Genomic DNA, 22,762 nt, shown 5'->3' on the forward strand with positions numbered 1-22,762 from the left:
TTCTATCAGGGCAAATGTAAGGCACTAAAAGCTGCTCGAATGGGCTTTGCTCTGACTGAAGCCGAACTCCTTCAACGCATCCCAACCCTAACAAACAGTAATATGATGCAGAAGCATTTTGAGCTGCATTATAATAGGCATTTTAGAATCATGGATTTGGAAATTGGTTTTGAATTTTGTGACGTTGGTAAACCAAATCGAGATGCAGACAACCGTCCAATGCAAAGCTACTGATGACTTAACCACAAATATCAGCGCGAACCATTTGGTTTCAAATCTGACAGTTGAACAAGAAAAATGAAACAAAGTACAATAATTTGATATTAACCCAAGGGCAGTTTTATATACTGCAATTGCTTTATCAGTTATCTCCCAAGCTTAGTTATATCATTCTGAGAATTTTGATCTTCACTTCTTTTTATTAGACATTTTTATCCCAACTTACAAGATAAATTTTACCAAAAAAAGGCAAGCAAATATCTTAACCAAAGAAAAAAGAAAAATTTTTGACAAGGAATAAATTCAAGCTCGTTTTGATAACGGAGAAAGAACACTCCACTCATCCACCGCCAGGGGGATCAATAAGATACAAAGAAACCTTTGAGAGCCCATTAGCTCTTCATGCTCCCAAAGAATCTGGAAAGTGGCAAAGGGCCGTTGTTCTCTTCAGTATCGCTACTAGAATGCTTTGTTCTCGACTTGTGCTTTCTTTCCTTTCTTCTCTTTGACCTTGATTTGGATCTCTTGGTTTCCTTCTCATCTTCACTGCTGGAAGACTCGGATGATGAACTTGAAGACGAGGAACTTGATTCAGAAGATCTTCTCCTCGAATGCTGTAAACCAAAGTCCAGTAAAATCAAAAGTCAATGATGATAAGTTACCCTGAAGAAATACCAAGATGAATGACGGTATGCCTTCCTTTCTAACCAACATAAAGAAAGATAGGGTGACAAACCACAATTTACATTTGGTTAACCATCAACCAATATTTTAACTTAAATTGCTTCAAAGCTCAAATGCTTTGAAGTCAAATGAGATGAGCCAATGGCAATTGTTCCCATCCACCATGGGTGTATATGTTTTTGTAGATGATGTGACTTAAATCAATCAAGTCTATGTTCATCATCCCACTTGGGGCCCTGCTTTCAGGTGCCAAAAAGGCATCAAAACAACTTAACTGTGGTATCATACAATAGGATCCATCAAAGTCCAACATTACATGATGTGTAAATGGTTTAAGAGCAATATGGCTAGATCAGATATATAGGTATATTTTTCTATCTCTAAGATTAGAAAGTTCATATTTCTGTTTTTCTTGAATTCTAAAAATATTTCTTGATGTGACTGGCTTTACAATTCATAAAAAATTTATGCTCTGCATCAAGAGTCAAGACCTCAATTTCTTTTTCTTTTTCTCTCCAAATCTGTTTATTTTTTTAGTAATCTTTTAGGATTAAAAATTCTAGCTTTTTTTTAATTAATATGTTTATGGGAACAAGGGATGTTGGTGCCCCACTCCAATGGTGTATAAAGAATTAAACTTTTTGTCAACTCAAGTCAAATTTTAAGTCCTATTATCATTTCTTTTCTTTTTTTTTTAAGATCATTTCTTATCACTTTAGAGTTTAGACCACATTTTTCTTTGGTCTTCCTGCTCTTTCTTGCACCAAGTCACTCCTCACCTGTGCAGTCATTGGTTGTATATACATATAACCAAGCCATCTCAGTCAACTTTTCCTGATCTTGTCACTAAATGGAGCCATCGTAAGTCCTCTCTAGAGTGTCCGTTTCTAATTCTGTCATTTCTAATCTTGTTGCTCATTCATTTCAACATCCTTTTCTCAGCTATGTTCATTTGTTAGACACATTGTTTCTTTATTGCATAATGTTCTACTCCATATAGTAAAGTTACAACTGTCTTGCAAAGCTTTAAACAGCATATCTCATGCACCTCTCCATTAAAACCACCTTTCCTTAATTCTATGGGCAGCATTCACATTGGTTTCTCTCTCATTATGGATGATTCATCCAAGATACCAAAGTGGTAGTTTGAGGTATCTTCTAATCATCAATCTTAATTGCACCACCACCACCATCTAAGCCTTGTCTCAACTATATAGGGTCAGATACACGAGTCCTGTTCCACTATTCATTCTATTCAGTGCCATATCCATTTTTAATTGCACCACAATTATTACTATATATTTTTTTAATAAAATTGCATTATGTATATTCTGTCGTAGTCTGACTTATCCTGAAGCCTTTGATTCTAAAGCATCAACATTCACATTGGTTTCTCTCTCATTATGGATGATTCATTCAAGATACCAAGGAGGTAGTTTGAGGTATCTTCTAATCATCAATCTTAATTGCACCACCACCACCATCTAAGCCTTGCCTCAACTATATAGGGTCAGATACATGAGCCCTGTTCCACTATTCCATTCTATTCAGTGCCATATCCATTTTTAATTGCACCACAATTGTTACTATATATATTTTTTTAATGAAATTGAATTATGTATATTCTGTCGTGGTCTGACTTATCCTGAAGCCTTGATTCTAAAGCATCTCTTTCATTGTTCTAGCTCTGCATTGAGCCCATCTATTGTCTTATCAATCAATACTATATCAGCAGCAAACAATATACACCATTGGAGCTCCTCCTGTAAATGCCTACTTAATTCATCCATAAGTAATACACAAAAAGGGACTGTGTGCAGACCCTCAATACAAGTTCATTGTGATTGGAACTTCTCTCATCTCCCCTCTTTGAGTTCTCAAACTAGTTATTGTCCCTTCATAAATATCCCTACTGACATCAACGTACTTGAAGTCCTTTCCTAAAACCTTCCAAATGACTTCTCAAAGAAACCTATCATATACTTTTATAAGTCAATAAATACCAAGTGGAGGCTTCAAAAATAAAAATAAATAAATAAATAATAATAATAATAATAATAATAAATACCAAGTCGAGATTTCTCCTCTGTTCCCTTAACTTTTTGGTTGATTATTGATCTCCTAAGTGAAAAAATAACTTCCATAGTTGATAATATCTCTCTAACATGATTCCTAATTGATTTTCTGATATACTAATTTCATGTCTTAAACATTGCTGAATCATCATTTACCAAAGTTTTATAACATGGCTCATGAAATTAATCCCATAACAATTGTTGTAATTGAATTATCACCGTTGATTTTACGTATGGGGACCATTATACTTTTCCTCCACTTAACAGATGCTTGGTTTTGCTTTTTTGTTTTAATAATCATGATAAGTCAATTATAATAATCTCATCTCATCCATACATTTCTAAATTTCTAATGAGATATCATCAGGTCCTAGAGCCTTTCTAATCTCCATCTTCTTTAAACTTTGGAGCCCTGATTCTACAAATATATCTATGCTCTCTAGGAATATGGAGAACGGTAGTGATTTTTATAGCAGACTTCACCAAAACTGAACTGGAAAATCAAAGTAGAAAGGTGGAAATCAAGCAAGCAAGTAGTTGCTGTAACCTGCAAGTTTTCTGGCTGACACATTCAAATCTAATCTCCCTGTGTGCTTTGCAGATGCCTTATAAAGTGTTGTACAGGAAGAAGAGAGAAAGGGAGAGAGGAGAGGAGAGACGAGAGGACTGAGAGCCCAAAAAGATACTGCAGGCGGCACAGTATGTTATATTTATACTAGGGCGACAACAACTAAACATAAAGAAAAGGAAAAGTACAATAGTACCCCTGCAGTACTATACATATATAAAATAACATCTGTTAACACTCCCCTTCAAGTTGGAGCATAGATATCAATCATGCCCAACTTGTCACATAGATCATGATGTCTTGAGTGGTGTAGTCCTTTTGTAAAGATGTCTGCAAGTAGGTCCTCAGAGCTGACATAGGGAGTACACATTTCGCTTGTGATGACTTTCTCTCTGATAAAATGCTTGTCGACTTCGATGTGTTTTGTTCTATCATGTAGCACTGGGTTAGCAGCAATGTTTATGGCTGCTTTGTTATCACAGAATAGGGTCATAGGCTTGTCCACTGGAAAACCCAACTCACTCAACAGATTCTTTATCCACATACTTTCAGCCACTCCATGAGCCATTGCCCGATATTCAGCTTCAGCACTGGATCTAGCCACCACACTTTGCTTTTTACTTCTCCAGGTAACAAGGTTTCCTCCTATAAAGGTGCAATAGCCACTAGTAGACTTTCTGTCATTTAGAGATCCAGCCTAATCTGCATCAATATACACTTCAACTTTCAAATGCCCGTGTCTTTGAAACAACAAGCCAGCACCTGGAATCCTTTTAAGATATCGGAGGATTCTTTCTGCTGCTTCAAGATGAGTGGACATAGGTGCATGCATATACTGGCTAAGGACACAAACAGCATAAGCAATGTCTGGGCGGGTCATAGAAAGATATAACAATCTCCCTACAAGTCTCTGAAACTGCACATCCTTGATAGGTTGACCTTGGCTGTCACCTAATTTATGGTTGGGATCAATGGGAGAGTCAACAAGCTTCACTCCCATTTTTCCAGTGTCCTGAAGTAAATCTAAGACATACTTCCTTTGGGAAACGAAGATACCCTTTTTTGAGCGGGCAAATTCAATTCCAATGAAGTATCTTGGAGGCCCTAGATTCTTTACTTCAAACTGTGTGGCAAGAAAACTCTTCAACCTATGGATTTCATCCTTCCAGTCACCAGTGACAATTATATCATCAACATATACTATCAAAGCAGCAATTTTACATTCTCCTCTTTTCACAAACAGTGTGTGATCAAATTGACATTGCTTGTATCCTTTTTGCTGAACCACAACATGGAATCTGAACCAGGCTCATGGTGATTGTTTTAGCCCATATAAAGACTTCTTCAACTTGCACACCTTCTGTTCATTGCCTTGAGCCTGAAAACCAGGGGGTTGTATCATGTAAACTTCCTCTTCAAGATCACCATTCAAGAATGCATTCTTGATATCAAGCTGATGTAGATCCCAATCCAGGTTAGTAGCAAGAGAGAATAAAACTCTAATGGAGTTCATCTTGGCAACAGGAGCAAAAGTCTCTACAAAATCAACTCCGTACACTTGTGTAAACCCCTTTTCCACTAAACGAGCTTTATACCTCTCCACTGTGCCATCAGCCCTATGTTTGATGGTGAACACCCATTTACATCCAACTGGATCCTTTACCTTAGGAAGATCTGCAAGTTCCCATGTGCCATTTTTATGAAGGGCATTAATTTCTTCCATCATGGCATCTATCCACTCAGGTACTGAAAGAGCTTCTGCCACATTCTTAGGGATAGGGACACTGTCAATGGAAGTAAGAAATGCATGAAAAGAGGGTGAAATGTTTTATAGGAAACAAAGTTGGAAATGGGGTGTTTAGTGGTGCACGATCTAACACCTTTCTTGTGAGCAATAGGACAGTCAAGGTCATTAGCAATAGAGGTATCAATTGTAATGGGGTCAGGGACATCATTGGGAACCAAGGTACCTAAGTGAGTATGATCCGCCCCCGAGGAGTTTGATGGCACTGGAGGTACAGCTTCTACATTCTCCACAGCTCTTGAATTTGGTTGGCTTTTGCGACGACAGAAGAAGACACGAAAAGGCGGAGGATCAGGAAGAGGAGGGAGCTGAACCAGTTTCTCCTCATTCCTACACTCCCCCTGAGGAGAAACAGGGAAAAAAGGCTCATTCTCAAAGAAAGAGACATCCATGGAAACATAGAATTTCCGAGAAATAGGATCAAAACAACGGTATCCCTTCTGAGTGAAGGAGTACCCCAAGAATATGCAAGGAATAGCACAGGAATCCAATTTCCCACGAATGGAAGATAGATTTTGGACAAAGCACCGACAACCAAATACGCGAGGAGAAATGGGAAGGAGGGCCTTAGGGAAGAAAAGTTGACGTGGGGCTTTGCACTCTAACCAACGAGAGGGGATACGGTTAATGAGGTAGGTAGAACAGAGGACAGCCTCAAGCCAAAAACGTTTGGGGACATTCATATGGAGTAGTAAACCCCAGGCCACTTCAAGAAGATGTCGGTTCTTTCGTTCAGCAACACCATTTTGTTGTGTTGTTCGGGCATAAGAGCTATGGTGAAGTGAACCATGCGAAACAAAGAATTCCATGAGATCACTATGAAAATACTCTTTCGCATTATCTTACTGAAAAATTTGGATTTCAGTTTGAAATTAAGTGAAGACCATCCATTGAAATTCTTGGATAATTTTTGGTACTTCCTCCCTGGTTCGCATGGGATATACCCAAGTATATCTAGAATAATCATCAATGATGGTAATAAAATACTTGTAACCACTCTCAGATGGTAAAGTAATAGGGCCCCACACATCAGAATGAACAATGTGAAAAGGAAATTCAGATTTTCTATTTTTTGGAAGAAAATGAGTTCTACAATGTTCACTCAATTGACACGTTTGACAAGAGAAATCCAAAACGGACACTGACTTAAACAGATCTGGAAACACAACTTTCAAAGACTCAAGAGACAAATAACCAAGGCGACAATGCCATAAATAAACTTGACTCTTACAGGACTGACTCATAGACTCTGTAACATGAAGACCAGCCTTATTCTCCAACATGTAAAGTCCATCAGCCATACGTCCTCTACCAATCGTCCTCCCCGAAACTAGATCCTGGATCACACAGTAAGAAGGGAAAAATGTCACTGAGTTGTTTAAGGAATTAGTAACACTACTAACATAGAACAAATTAACGGGAAATTTTAGAACATGTAAAACATCAGAGAGGGTAAGGCCAAGGGGAAGAGAGACGGTTCCTTGACCAGCTATGGAAGCATATGATCCATCAGCTAGTCTCACCTTGTCTCTTCCAGAAAGAAGGTGATAGGTTTGAAAGTAAGAGGACGTACCAGTCATGTGTTTTGACACTCCAGAATCAATGATCCATGGAGAGTTACTTGATGTAGACGTAAATGAGGATGAGGGAGGAGCATCCATCTGACAAATTGCTCTACCATAGAGCTCTAAATGGTCACGGAAGGAATTCATAATATCCTCCCTTGGGCCAGATCCAGATGAATGTGTCTGAGTCACAGTATGGATGGGGGACTGATTCTCTCAAGTGGCTATGTTGGTCATAGTGTGTTTCTTTGTACCTTGTTGTCCTGACCTTTTATTCACATCTGAACTTTGCTTCTTATTCAGATCTTGAGCCCATTTCGGCTTTCCATGAAGATCCCAGCATGTATCTTGGGTGTGTCGGGGTTTCTGGCAATGAGTTTACCACAATTTATCTTTGTCATCCATTTTTTCTGAAGATCTCCTTTCCTGGAAGAATTTCCTCCACTAGTAGTAACACTCCCTTTTGCGGCCAACACAACTGCATCTTCACCAGAACTGTTCATCAAATTCCTTCTGCTTTCTTCAGATTGTACAAGAGCATAAACTTCCTGGACTGAAGGAAGATCTTTAGAACCGAGGATTTGGACCCTGATAGACTCATATGTAGGGTTCAAACCATGTAAGAAAGCAAACACTCTCTGCTCGGAGACGAGTTTTTTGTACAGCTTTGCATCTTCATCACACTTCCATTCCACACTCTGATAATGATCCAACTCCTTCTGGACAGAAGTCAAGTCAGAGTAATATACAGATAGACACCTCTCCCCCTGTTTACAAGTAGATGATTTTGCCTATAATTGGTAGATTTTTGCATAGTGTCGCAGTTCCGAATATGTTGATTTTGCTTGTTCCCAGATCTCATTTGTCGTTTCAGCCCACATGAAATTCCTCCTTATTTGAGGTTGCATAGAGACTAAAAGCCAAGACATAACCATGTTGTTTTCCTGATTCCATCTATCATATTCAGCACTCCCATAGTGTGGTTCTTTTATTCTCCCATTAATATAACCTATCTTCCCCCTTGCAGTGATGTACAGCTTGATCCCTCTTGACCACTCTAAATAATTTAAACCATCAAGAGGGACAACAGTCATGGGAAAGGATAGGTCCACACCCCCACTCATTTCATTCAGCGTTGAGGAAACTCCGGATGTAGCAGAATCTTCACCGCTCATGATTTCAGTTTCAAAAACAACACCCAAAAGAGGAACATAGCCTCAAAAAGTTGTTACAGAAGGTACCAGCCACTTCCAGACCTTCAGTCCACCAAAAAGCTACTGTCGTAGCACATAAACAAGGTCCTTATGACCCTACGGTTTCACAGGGATCAAACGACCCCACAAAAAGAAGGAAAAGAAAGAGGTGCATCTCACCTCACATCCAATCGGCAGACCTAGTACAGGTCTAGCACAGGCACATGACCAGAAAGAAGAGAGTAAACAAAAGGTACTTCAGTCAAACATCAGGACAGCCGAACAGCAAATAAGAACAAAGTAAAAAAAAAAAGGTTACTTCAGTCGAACATCAGGGCAGCCGAACAGCAGATGATAACTTCTGAAAGTTTGTCACCCTCGAAACAAAGTCTTCTACATGCTGGAAGAGGAAAAGACAGACTGCTCGACTTCACCCTTCAGACCTAGACGTCCTGCTCTGATACCATGTTGTACAGGAAGAAGAGAGAAAGGGAGAGAGAAGAGGAGAGACGAGAGGACTGAGAGCCCAAAAAGATACTGCAGGCGGCACAGTATGTTATATTTATACTAGGGCGACAACAACTAAACATAAAGAAAAGGAAAAGTACAATAGTACCCCTGCGGTACTATACATATATAAAATAACATCTGTTAACATAAAGTAAGGTAAGAACAACTTAAAATATGTAGAAAAGCCACCTCCGTTGCTTAAAACAAAAGTGCAAAGTGTGCACCTGTCCAAAAATCACTAAACTAGTCCTGTTTTATGACTAATAAACCTTAATAGCTAATTCAAAGACCCTTTAACAGCAACAAATCAACTAGAAATCATCAAAATATAATTTTAAAACAATTAGCTAATAATTGTGGATGTTTCCCTTGATCGTTTGACTTGTCAAGTGCCTCTTCATACTTGACTGAAGCCTTTACATCAATCCTCTTTACTTTTAGAGGACTCAATCTACAAGTCTTGTAAAGCTAGCATGAGCTGGCGGTACTATAAAGATCAACAATGCTTCAAGTCTTGGATATATCCATGGAAGTAGGTAGGTCCACCATGTAGGCATTATCATTAATCTACTTCAAGATCTTGTAAGGTCCAATCTTTTTTGGCTGCAATTTGTTGTATTGCTTGTAGGCATTATCATCATTCCTTTAACCAAGAATGCTAACATACTGCTGTACCATTCATTTTTAAAATCTCAGCATTGCTATGCCCAGTTTAAGCCTATTGAAGCCTTAAATTTCCTCCTGATTGGGAGCAGGCTATGAAGCTACTCCCAATCACAGTTTACAAGGAAATTTCATATAATGCATCAACTGATTTTAGTACCCTTTAACCAACAATGCTAACATACTGCTGTACCATTCATTCTTAAAATCTTAGCATTGCTATATCCGGTTTAAGCCTGTTGAAGACTTGAATTTCCTGCTGGTTGGGAGCAGGATGAGAAGCTACTCCCAATCACAGTTTATAAAACCTTTTTTTATAGACCAATCTTCTAGGCCCAACCCTACGGGCATAGTTTTCAAGGCGCCAAGCCAAGGCAAGGTGACAGGGGGGCACCTAGTCACCTAGTCGCCTAGGCGATGCATTTTTTTTTTTTGAAGTAAAAACATGTATCCTAGGGTAGTTCCCTAGGTTCCATAATCATATTTCCTTAATAAATATCCATAATTTTCGTAAGAAAAGTATAAACTTCATGTTAAAGTAGAGAAAATCAACATATTCCAACATATTCATGAGAAGAAAAAGAAGAAAGAAAAGAAAATTCGAAAAATATAGGGGCTGAATCCCTATTTCTTTTATAGGAAAAGAAGAAAAGAAAAGGTGGAAGAAGAAGAAGAAGAAGAAGAAGAAGAAGAAATTAGTATATAAAAACACAAAATTAGTAAAGAAAATGAAAAAAATGTGTTGATTGGACAACATTTTATGTTCTTTCATACTTATTGGTTCAGGTTTTTGAAGTCTTTGAGGGTTCAATACAGCATTTAGCAATGTTTATGTTGATTAAACCCTAACAAATAAGAAAAAAAAAAAGAAATTAGTATATAAACACACAAAATGAATAGTTTAGTTTGAAAATGTCTATTTTATAATTATAACCTCAAAAAATTAAGAATATAAAAGTGTGTTATAACACACTACAGAAAATTGTTTGGCAATTAGGCGAGGCGAGACTCCAAGGGCGCCTTGTTGCCTAGGCGTCGCCTTGACAACTATGCCTATGGGTGGGTTGAAACAAGTTATTTAAGAGAGGGGCCTGCAGTAAACTCTATTTAAGACTTTTCGGTGGACAGCGTGCCCTAAATTAATTTAAAAGGGATTTGGATCCTAATAACAAGTTGTTAAACACTTAGGCGGTGTTCTGTATTGTGGATATTCCTTGGATCAGTTGGTTATGAATCTGAAACATGATACACCCATTAGGTGTTCCTTTAGGGGTGTACCATGTTTTAAAACCATCTAATGAAAGGTTTTGAAATACAAAATATCACATTTTTTATTCCACACCAAAATCTTGTGTATCAATCCAGACCACAGTAAATTGGATAATTACCACAAGTTAATAAATGACAAATATTTTATTTAAAATTTTGCCAACAATACATCCAAACCATAGTGCAGAACACCCTATGGAGTGTGATGTGAGTAGAAAAGTTTTGATAACCTGTTTTGATATAAAATCTGTAAAAGAAAGAAGAGAAAGAAGAGAGGAAAAGGTTTCTGCTAGAAAGAAAGAGGAGAGATAGAAGAGAATGGGGAAAAGCCAAAAAACTAATATGGCTGCCCTTTTCATTAGATTATATGCTCATAAAATAAAGAGTGTACACGTACAAGTATGCCCTTAGTAAGTCGGCTACTTGTAAGAAGCTGAAAAATTACACAACTTAAACATAAACTAATGGACCTAAGACCCAACAACAACCTAACCAAGTTATGTAGATAAAAAACAAGTAAAATCAGCCCACAACTCAACACTCCCCCTCAAGTTGGGAATAAATGTCACTTTCCCAACTTGAGTAGATCATGCTCCAGCTTGTTTCTTGCAACACCTTTTGTAAGAACATCAGCAAGCTGCAAGTCAGATGCAACATATGGCAAGCAAACCTAAGGAATGGATCCAGAGGAGCTCTGAAACACCATGTGCCATGGCTCTGTATTCAGCTTCTGCACTTGACCTTGCTACAACTGTTTGTTTTTTATTCTTCCATGAAACTATATTACATCCAACAAAAGTGCAAACTCCTGATGTAGATCTCCTGTCATCTAGACACCCTACCCAATCAGCATCTGTGTAAGCCTCTAATTTCAACTGTCCATGGTCAACAAACAATATGCCTCTACCTGGGTGTCCCTTCAAATAGGTAAGTATACTATCAATAGCCTCCCAATGCTGAACTCATGGAGCATACATGTATTGACTCACCACGCTCACTACATAAGAGATGTTTGATCGTGTCATACATAAGTATAACAACTGCCCCACTAATCTCTGATACCTCCTAACATCCTTCACTAGTTCACCATCTTAAGCATTTGCCCTGTGGTTCTGATCAATAGATGTATCAACTACCTTTGCCCTAAGTTTCCTTGTCTCCTGTAGTAGATCTAGAATATACTTTCTTTGTGAGATGAAGATCCCATGCTTGGACCTTGTCACCTCAATGCCCAGAAAGTACTTCAGCTCCCTAAGATCCTTAATTTCATACTGTGTGCAAATTCTTCTTTAAGGTATCAATTTCACTCAGATCATTTCCTGTAACTACAATGTCATCCACATACACTATCAAAACTGACACCAATAACCACCTCCTCTTCACAAACAAAGTGTGATCAAATTGAGTTTGAGTATAGCCAAATACAACCAATGCACTTCTAAACCTGTCAAACCAAGCTTCGGGTGATTACTCCAAACCATATAGAGACTTCTTCAACCTACATACCTTTCCCTTTTCCACATCATTGTAGAAACCAGCTGGAAGATCCATATACACCTCTTGCAAATCCCCACTGAGAAAAATATTCTTCACATCAAGTTGGAAGAGTGGCCAAGAGTATGTAGCTGCTAGTGAAAGAAGAATCTGGAATGAGCTCATCTTTGCCACTAGTGCAAAAATTTCAAAGTAGTCTATGCCATAAGTCTAAGTGTACCCTTTTGCAACCAACCTCGCCTTATACCTTTCTATACTTCCATCAGCCTTGTACTTCACTGTATAAACCCATCTGCATCAAACTATCTCCTTGCCTTCTGGTAGATCTACAATCTCTCATGTTCGATTCAATCAAACCTTTCATATCCTCCTACATATCTACCTTCAACTTAGATTTGGAGAGAGCCTCATTAACACCCTTGGGTATAGACACGGAGTCGAGGGAGGAAAGGGAGGCTCGGTAGGAAGAAGGTAATTAACTATAGAAAAGATAGTGTTCGAAGCAATGAGCAATACACTTTCTCTTCCCTTTTTCGAGTGCAATAGGAAGATCAAGGCCATCTACAATGGGGTTAGGAGCAAGGGTAGTAGTATCAATAGGAACTAAACCATCAGAATAAGGGGCATACCTGGATCACTGTCAATCGAACCTGGAATCTCCGATGAACCGATAGGGAGTGATGTGGATTCCCCTACTGTGGAATCAACCTCATTGTACAGTCGTAGGTGCTGTTGTGTAAAACACTGAGAAACAAGACACAAGGGAGGTGGTAAAGTGGGTGAAATAGGTGGGTCTAACACTAGAGTGGACAAAGGGGTTGGAACCAGAAGTGGTATAGATGGCTCACTTCCTTCCCCCAACCGGAAGTGGTATAGAGTGGACAAAGGGTTTGGACCCTCTACGAAAAAAAGATGTGGACTCAAAAAAGGTGACATCCATAGTAATATATCGACTCCCGAAGACTGGGTCATAGCAACAATACCCCTTCTGATTTCCTGCATACCCAGGAAGGCACAATACTTCGCCTTAGGGTCCAGCTTTGAGCGGCAAGGACCAAGAACATGGACAGAGCATACACATCCAAACACCCTTAGAGAAATATGGAACATCTCCCCCTCAAGAAAAAGAAAGCTGAATGGAGTGTTATATCCAAGAACATGAGAAGGCACCCAATTGATCAAGAAACTGTTGTAAGAACTGCATCACCCCAAAAACAAACTAGAACAGTAGAGCTCAACATCATGCTTCTTGCAAATTCCACAATTTGTTTGTTCTTCCTTTCTACTACACCATTCTGTTGTGGAGTGTATTGACAACTGCTTTGATGAATTACTCCATGCTCCGATAGATATGATGCTAGTTTTCTTTTTTTTTAAATATTCCTTGGCATTGTCCGACCTAAACACTTTTCACTCATACCCCAAACTGCGTCAGCACCATCTGATGAAACTGTCAAACCAAAGGTGGTACCTCATCACGGGATCTCATCAAATATAGCCAAGAATATCGAGAATAATCATCCATAAACAAAAGGAAATACCGATAGCCACCCAGAGAGGAAACATGATATGGCCCCCACACATCAACATGAACAATATCAAAAGCAGAAAAGCATCTTTTATTACTTGTTTTAAAGGAATGTCCATAATGCTTTCCAAGTTGGCAACCTTCACACTCCAAACTAGACAAACTGACAGACTCAAACAATTTCGGAAACAAGAAACACAAAGAAGCAAAAGACATAAATGCCCTAACCGATTATGCCAAAGCATAAGCTGACCCACTAGCTCTAACTCAATACCCCTGCTGACATGATGACTCTGATGACTAGGAAGCACATCAAGAAGATAGATTCCATTCACCTCACGACCACTCCCAATCGCCCTCTTTGATTCTACATCCTACAAAACACAATGACCAGTAGAAAAAAAAAACACTAAACAATTCAAATTCTTTGTCAAACTACTAACAAATAAAAGGTTAGTACTCAGTCTAGGGACATGAAGGACAAAGGGTAGGGTAACGGTGTCAGATATCTTGAGACCCTTTCCCAGCAATGGGAACATCTAATCCATCAACTGTGGAGACTTTATCTCTTCCAAAGTAGAGGTGGTATGAGGAGAAAATGGTGGAAATGTTGGTCATATGCTCTGAGTCTCCTAAGTCTATAATCCAAGAAGGTCCCTCCTTACCTGTAGTGCAAACATATTTTGCAATGGCATGTGAACTACCTGTATGTGCAAACGAAGTAGAATGGCTACCTCTTGATCCATCTGTACCTTGATGTCTACCTGATAATGGGTTGGAACTGACTGTATCCCTCAAATTCAGAAATGCCCATATCTCTCCAATTCGGCCCTCACTGCAGCCACTGCAACAAACTCTAGGAAAGTTGTAGTAGGTGGTCCTGATAAGTCACCAGTCACTGCCATATTTACATTTCCCTTCTTGTTTCCAAGTCAGCTTAGCACAAGGTGTGGGTAAAGCTTCCAAAAGGTATCTCTGGTATGTTTAGACTTTTTACAGTAGTCATAGATCAGATCCTTCTTGTCCTCCTTCCTAGGTTCATTCCACCCTTGTCTCCACTGGGCTTAGGCTTCACTGTGCTAACCATAGTTAACTACTTAAGACTTGGATTTCTCATCATCACATTCCTCCTGCTCTCCTCTCTAGACACAAAGGCATATGCCTGAGAGAGAGTTACACCATCTCTAGAAAGAATATGTTGTCGTGCAATGTCATACTCAGGGTTAAGTCCAGCTAGAAACTTAAAAACCCTATTCTTCTCTACCAGCTTCTAATAAGTTGTTGCATCTTTGCTACATTCCCAAACCACAGTCTCCAAATGATCTTATTTCCTACCATAAGGTTTTGAGAATTGAAAAATAAATAGCAACAGATTTATCTCCCTGCCTGGTAGCAATCACCTGGTTTCTCAACTGGTAGGCTCTAGCAACATTCTCATTCTGTGAATAAGTTTCTGCAACTCCATCCCAAATCTCCTTAGTTGTGTTAGCCCATAAAAAGTTTTTACTTATATGGGGTAGCATGGAATTGCACAGCCAAGTCATCACCATGTAGTTCTCATGTACCCACCAGGAGTAGTTAGTTTTAGGTTTCTTTTCCTCACTAGTGACATATCCTAATTTCCCACAAGCACCAATGGCCATCTTTGCAGATTGTGACCACTCTAAGTAGTTTGTACCATCTATCTTGACTGTAGTGATGGCCCTAGCCCCGAAGAGGTGTCCAGCACCAATTCTCCCTTGTCTGATTTCACTTCCAAGTTTGTTTCCAACTCCACAACCCTCCATAACTCCCGAAAAGGATTGAGAAATCAATTTGAGATGAAAAGATAGGTATTTATCTCCTTCAAAAAACCTCAAACACCTTTATGGTACCCTAGAAGCCCATCCCTCCAAAGATTCCTTTTTTCCATAGGAACAGGAAAAGAGAGAGAAGAGGTTGTCGCTCCCTCCAAAGGCCTCCAAAAAAGTTGGGACTTGAACCGCCCCCTTTAGAAAAACTCAAGGAACCCTAGAAAACTAGAGCGCCACTTCCTAGGTCAAAATTGAAGAGTACTACTAAATCAGGACTCTCTCCCTTTCTCTAGTTCTTTCTGATTTTGGTGTTAAACCCTAGACCAGCTACAAGGGATTGCAAATCCACCTAAAAATCCAAGAACTGGGCTTACCTGAAGTCTTCGATCAGCCCTTTACCTCATCACGTAGTTGGCTGATCTAGGGTTGCATGATGGAGCAGCTTAAGAAATCTTTGAACTTGCTCTGGTACCAAGTAGAAAAGTTTTGATAACCTGTTTTGACATAAAATCTGTAAAAAGACAGAAGAAAAAGAAGAGAAAGAAGAGAGGAAAAGGTTTCTGCTAGAAAGAAAGAGAAGAGAGATAGAAGAGAATGGGGAGAAGCCAAAAATCTAATATGATTGCCCCTTTCATTAGATTATATACTCATAAAATAAAGTGTACAAGTACAAGTATGACCTTAGTAAGTCGGCCCACAACTCAACAATGTGGTTCAAACAATGTAATTTCAACCACACTACAATGGAGTCTAGTAGATCCAAACACACCAAACCATGTGAAATACAAAATACCACACTAATGAACACTCCCTTAATGGGCCTGCAGTAAAGCCCATTTGAACAGACAACAAGCCCTAAAAGAGTTAAGCATGTGTTATAAAGGCCCACTTAGTCTACAAGGAGAATACAAATTGTACTTCCTTTTGTCATGGACATGGAAACCACCTAATTATTTGAAGTAGTTTTGATCTTCAATCCTTAATAATCTTGACAATCAATTTTGATAAATATTTTTTGATAAACACCACTTTTGATTTTGATAAATATTTGATTATTGATCTTTACAGGTTCTATATGATGATCAACACTTGGAGATCATTGGAATCATTATCTTGATAATTCAAATTTTTATGTTAATATTTATGAGTTCTATATGATGGTCCACATTTGGGGATCCTCAAAACCTTTGATCTTGATTAATCTTCATAAATCTTTGATCTTTAAGTATCCATCATGATAATTCTTTTAATCTTTGATTTTTGATGCTATATAATCTTTGTTGATGATGGTCTATGCTTAGAGATCATCAAACTATTGATCTTGATTAGCTTTATGAATCTTTAAATTTTAATCATCTATCTTGATAATTCTTAAAATCGTCGATTGTTGATTTTAACCTTGGTAAGTTTTATATGATGATCTACAGCTAGAGATCATCAGAACCACTGATCTTAAACATTCTTTATAAATTGTTCATTTTAACTCATAATATTGATGGATGTTCAAATCTTTCGTTCATCATCATAATCTTTACATATTTTGTATGATGATCTTTAGGATTCTTAATTGTCAATCTTGGTTCTCATCTTTAAGTGTGATATACACCCAAAGATAGGAATGATAATGAGACAGGATTGGGGAGGGGATCATATTCCCCATTCTTAACCCTGATTTAGAAATAAATCCCCGTCCCCGACCCCAATCACCGCCGCCAGGGATAAAAATTGTTCTCTATCCCTGATTCCCAACAGAGGTAGATTCCCTATAGGGACCCAAATCCACAAAAGTTTTTAATTAACAAAATTTTTTGAAAAATAAATTTACTTAAAATGGAAGAAATTTTAAAAATATAAATAATATTTTAAACATATATATATATAATCAAGGTCGGGGTGGGGTGGGGACTTCATTCCCCATCTAGTCAGGGAGGTCGTGTACCCAATGGGGATGGGGAAAATTGACATCCCTACCTAGAGATCACTACAACCTTTGAATTAATTCTTTGACCTTTGGTCGTGATCTACACCTAGAGATCACCTTAGATCTTCAAAGCTTGTAGTTATGATCTTAATATAGAGATCACCATGGTGGAACAAGAGTATCCCACACTTGTTTTGTAGGGAAAGGGGTAGGGACAACAACAGAACCAAGTAAAGCATTGAAAAACGAAGAGCAAGAAAATATCCCTGAGGACTCTGACCATATTCTATTATTTGGGCAAGACTAGCCTAGAAAAACAACATCCAACAAAGAGAACAACTCATTTTCAAAAGCCACTTCTGAGTCTCTCAACCCGCTCCTCAAACCCAAGTCCCAAGAACCCTCATTCACATGAAAAGAAGAAATAACCTTCAATTTGTTTAAAGATAAAGAATACATAACTAGGAACCTATCCTTAAGAGGAGCATTCCCAACCCAATTGTCTTCCCAAAACAAAATTTTATTACCTGAGCAAGCATCATACCTTATGAACGGTTGAAAAGAAGGTAGGAATCCAATTATTGCTTTCCATGGGGATAAATGAGGGGCCCTGGGGTCGATGCCAGCATCCCATCCATTTGCTGCCATACCATGAATGCTCCCAACCACTTAATGCCACAAGCTCTCCTACTCTAAGAGTAATCTCCATAACCACTTTCCTAACAAGACTAGGTTTCTTAACCTGATATAACCAAATGCCTAAACCACCATCCTCTCGCTTCCCAGTGACAATTTCCCACTTCACTAGATGATCCTTCTTTGATTCACCCGGTTCCCAAAGAAATCCCTCATCAGCTTTTCAATTTGACTTGCTACCTTAGCAAGGATCTTGAAAGTGAACAAGAAATATACCGGTAGGTTGGCCAGAGTAGACATGATTAGAGTGATTCTACCCCCTAGTGAGATGTAATTTCTCTTCCAACTTGGTAATTTCTTTGTGATTCTTTCCAAAACTGGGTCCCAAAAACTCTCTAACCTAGGATTAACCCTAGAGGGAAACCCAAATATATCAAAGGCCAGTCACTTACCCCACAACCTAAAGATGTTGCCACAGGTAACACCTCTTCTTCTTGCCTATTTATTCCCGCTACACAGCTCTTATTTCAATTGACTTTCAAGTTAGAGACCCATCTGTAAAATAAAGAGATCTGAAGGAATTTTTCACACAAAAAAGCTGCCCTCAGATTCAAACCTACATCTCATGCTTGCCAGCCTGAGATTTTATCATTGCACCAAGTAATGGCCCCATCTGTAAAATACAGAGATCTGAACTCATAACTAATCCAGGCTTGATTTCTCCACTATATGATGTCATTCTGATTATCGAAATATAATTTCAGATCTGGTTTCACTGCTATACCTTATACACCACCTATTTCCGAACTTAGAACACCCAAACAAAACAAGTAACTAATTTTGTGGTTTACTGATATACTAGAAACCAGACCTGACACTTGCTTTAAAACATATAACACCAAATCAGATTTCAGAATTTGGACTGGGAATTACTTGATAATCACTGCTACAGGTAGACAACACACATGCATCACCAATTCTGCTATATATACCAGCACATATGTCTGCAATCTGTAATCAATTTCTAGGTGGGGTCTTCAGGAACTTTGAAGGCAGGGTGGTGACTTTATTCAGGGCCTACTGGAGTAGGAAATTCTTTGAAAGCTTAATTGAAGGCCATGTTGCAAGGCCTAAAATTAGAAAAGCAATTGGGTTTCCAACAGTTAGAGGTGGAAGGAGACTCAAAGTTTATTATCTTATGGGCAAAGTGCAGCAGACATGTTCCCTGGATATTTAGGCATTCTTTTAGGGAAGTGGAAAGTATTTCAAAGAATTGGCGAAACAGGATTCATGTAGCCAACCCCATATAGTTGGGATAAGGCATGGATGATGATGATGGTGATGAAACTATTTCAAAGGACTTGAATGTTCAATTTAAGTGGGCGAAAAGAACTGCAAACAGGATGGCGTCATGAGACAGGAACCATTTTGGGCATCATTGTAAACTTGTTATTGGGTTGATTATTAATCGCAATTTTCAGTTAATAAAATTTTCCTTTCTGATTAAAAAAAAAATCAATTGCTAGCATCATTCTTCTATTACACAGTTTCTGAAAATTTAATCTCTTTTTATATAGCCACCAACCACCACAAGCATACCCCTCTTTGATTTCTCAAACAGGGAATCTTACCACAATCTCACGCACAGCACATCCACTGCTTTTGACCATTTAAAAACACACCAAATTACACACTATTTCTGATCAAACTCTAATACAAGGAAAAGCACCAATACCATGTAATCAAATCTATGGTCTCTTATTTATAAAACATTAAGAAAACAGAAAATAGGAAAAGAAAGAAGAGATGGAGGAGAAGAAGAAGAGCAGTTTTGATGGGGAGGAAAAATTAACTCCTACCTGCATCAGGTTGTTATTTATAAAAGGAAACTGATTGCATTAGGAAAATTTATTTTTTATTTGATCAATACATTATATTAGGAAAAATTATTAATCTACCCTAAGTAAAATATGAGTGGATGGACATAAATGCCCTGCCACCCACTCTCTCTAAGCAAACATGTAGTATTCTAACAGAACTCAAAATACAAACATAGACATACATACGTGGACCAATCAATCCATCAGTCACTATTCGATGGCCTGCCAAATCTCTCAAAACAAATTGTAGTAGGATTATGCTAGCCATCCAATAGATAGCATTACTCCATATTTTCAAATGATTGCTTAAGATCATGTAATACATGCAATGTTAGGGGAAATAATCCAAGAGAACCTGTTGATGGGCTGCAAAGTTCAACAAGATGGAATGCCATCTATGTCAGAAGTGCGGGAGTAAGCAGTTTCTTTGATATGTTGCATTACTAAATAATGCTACAAGTAATTTAATCTAAGGAAAAAAAATGCACTTTTTGGTATTTATGCATTTAACCCTTTAGACAGGAAAAGAAAATGAGCACATGAAATAGTATAGTTGTTAAACGGAAGAACCTTTCTCTTTTTGCTGCTCCTTTTCTTCAAATCCTTGTCCTTCCTATCTGCATGGACATGTGTCAAATCAAGAAAAGAAGCTACTTAAAATACTACAAATAAAAAGAACTTGGCATACTGCACTTCTTAACTTATACTTACCTTTTTTGTGACCAGACTTACTGCTAGAATGGTTTCTCCCATGGGCAAGCTTGCTTGCCCTTTCAGCATCTAATTGAGCTCTGTATTCTCTCATCATCCTATCTTTATCTGCCTCCAACTCTCCTTTTCTTGCTTCATCTTCCTAGATAAGTAAATTATCAGTCAGCATGTGTAAAAATGGGATTCAGAATTGAAGGTACATAGTATAAACAACATGGAAACAGGGAATTATTCCAGCACAATGTTTTAAAATGTGGAGGGGCATGATGCAAGATGTTCCACTAGCTGGAGGCATCAGGCGTAGTTCAGAACATAAGAGGCATAAGCCTCTCAAGTACAAGGAGGCATAAGCCTCCTAAAGAGGAGGAAGAATAAGAAGAGGAAGGGATTTCATTTTGTTTTTCTATTTTTGTTTCATTTTGTAGTGATACAGTGGACCAGACCTGATATATTTACGTGTGGTCCCATAAGTTCAGTCTTTTGTTGCTTATGTTTGCTTTCTTGTACTGTTATAGGTAGCAGGGCATTTCTGTCCTTTAACCTAATGTTATGTTAAACACATATAAATAATACTGCTTAGGGCAGCAGTAATGTAACATTTTTCGCCCATTTCTCTCTTGTTCTTCTACGTTCTTCTCTCTTCTTCTTCTCTTTGATTTCTGGGTTACTTTTCAACCTAAAAGTTCTGCTAACAGCAGTAACTTCAACTTGGTATCAGAGCAGGTTTAGTTCTGCTCGTGAATCTCATGTGAGCTCTTACCAGCCGGCTACATGAGATTTTAATGGGGCTGGAGATTTAGTTCTGTCCATGGCCTGATTCTTGTTGCTTATGTTCGCTTTCTTGTACTGTTATAGGTAGCAGGGCATTTCTGTCCTTTAACCTAATGTTATGTTAAACACATATAAATAATACTGCTTAGGGCAGCAGTAATGTAACATTTTTCGCCCATTTCTCTCTTGTTCTTCTACGTTCTTCTCTCTTCTTCTCTTCGATTTCTGGGTTACTTTTCAACCTAAAAGTTCTGCTAACAGCAGTAACTTCAACTTGGTATCAGAGCAGGTTTAGTTCTGCTCGTGAATCTCATGTGAGCTCTTACCAGCCGGCTACATGAGATTTTAATGGGGCTGGAGATTTAGTTCTGTCCATGGCCTGATTCTTGGAGATTGGTGGAGTTTGAAGCCTTGCCCAGGACACTTCTGTTCTTGGAGATTGCCCAGCAGTCGGGAAGAATCAGAGAAAACTTATTTTGAGATGAGATTTAGGGTTTAAATCTCAGATTGAAGGTACTGCCCAGAAGTTTCTGGGTAGTTCTTTCAACTCTCCTGAAGTTTGTAACAGGAAGTAGGGTTTTTTGAAATCTCTGTGAGGTGTGGCTGCCTTTTTTTTAAATCTACTGGACTGGGTAGTCTTTTCACTTCTGTCCCCAGCCTTTTTTATTCGAAAGGGGAGTTGAGTGTGTTCCTTTTCTTCTCTGTGTTGAACTCAGCATGGGGTTCTTTGGGGGTGAACAGAAACCTACTGGCAAAGGTGTTGAAAGGGCTGTTAGTATGACTGATAACAACCAGTTTCAGATTACCACAATCAGGTTTGATGGTTCTAACTATTTGGAGTGGGCTCAATCTGCCATGATGGCCATTGGAGGAAGAGGAAAGTTAGGCTATGTGACTAGAGACACTAACGAACCAGCCAAGGATGACCCTTCCTATAAAAAATGAATTCAAGAAAATTATCTTGTGATGACATGGTTGTGCAACTCAATGCAACCCCATATTAGCAGAAATTACCTTTGGGCAAAGACAGCCAAGGATATTTGGGATAATATGAAAGAGACTTACTCATAGCCACTTGATGTGGCTAGGGCTTATGAGTTGAAAACTGAAGTGAACAATCTGAAGCAGGGGGAGTAACCCGTATCAATTTATTTCTCTACTCTGAAATCCTTAGGGCACGAGATAGATCATCTTGAAACAATTAAGTGGGAGAGTAACAAGGATGTAGCAACTTATAATAAGTTAGTTGAGAGAAATAGAGATTTTGAGTTTCTTGCGGGTCTGAATTCTGATTTTGACATTGTTAGACAGCAGCTTCTCACTAGGGAAAATGTTACCATGTCTCAAGCCTACTCCCTAGTACATAGTGAAGAGAGTAGGAGGAAGGTTATGCTACAAAATTCTCAAATGGATGTGGCATTAGCAGCTACAAGACACAAGTATAGTGGTGAGAGGGAGAAAGAGATGAAAAATGAAGG

The 22,762-nt window shown here is 38.5% G+C and overlaps 1 protein-coding gene across 3 annotated transcripts in view; it reads right to left on the reverse strand.

Moving 5' to 3' along the window:
• Nucleotides 1-298: 298 nt before the first annotated feature.
• Nucleotides 299-22,762, reverse strand: part of LOC148845931 (stress response protein) — a 54,297-nt gene continuing 31,833 nt past the window's right edge. For all 3 annotated transcript variants that reach the window (XM_088954933.1, XM_088954932.1, XM_088954931.1), the window contains 3 exons: nt 20,514-20,655; nt 20,373-20,419; nt 299-833 (listed from right to left, as the gene is read on the reverse strand). In XM_088954933.1, the coding sequence (XP_088811059.1) occupies nt 612-833; nt 20,373-20,419; nt 20,514-20,655 (411 nt within the window). In that variant the 3' untranslated portion in view covers nt 299-611. The remainder of the gene's footprint in view (nt 834-20,372; nt 20,420-20,513; nt 20,656-22,762) is intronic.

Source organism: Nelumbo lutea, chromosome 7 (genome assembly GCF_056320005.1).
Source record: "Nelumbo lutea isolate HS-2025 chromosome 7, American lotus-T2T, whole genome shotgun sequence".
NCBI lineage: Eukaryota > Viridiplantae > Streptophyta > Magnoliopsida > Proteales > Nelumbonaceae > Nelumbo > Nelumbo lutea.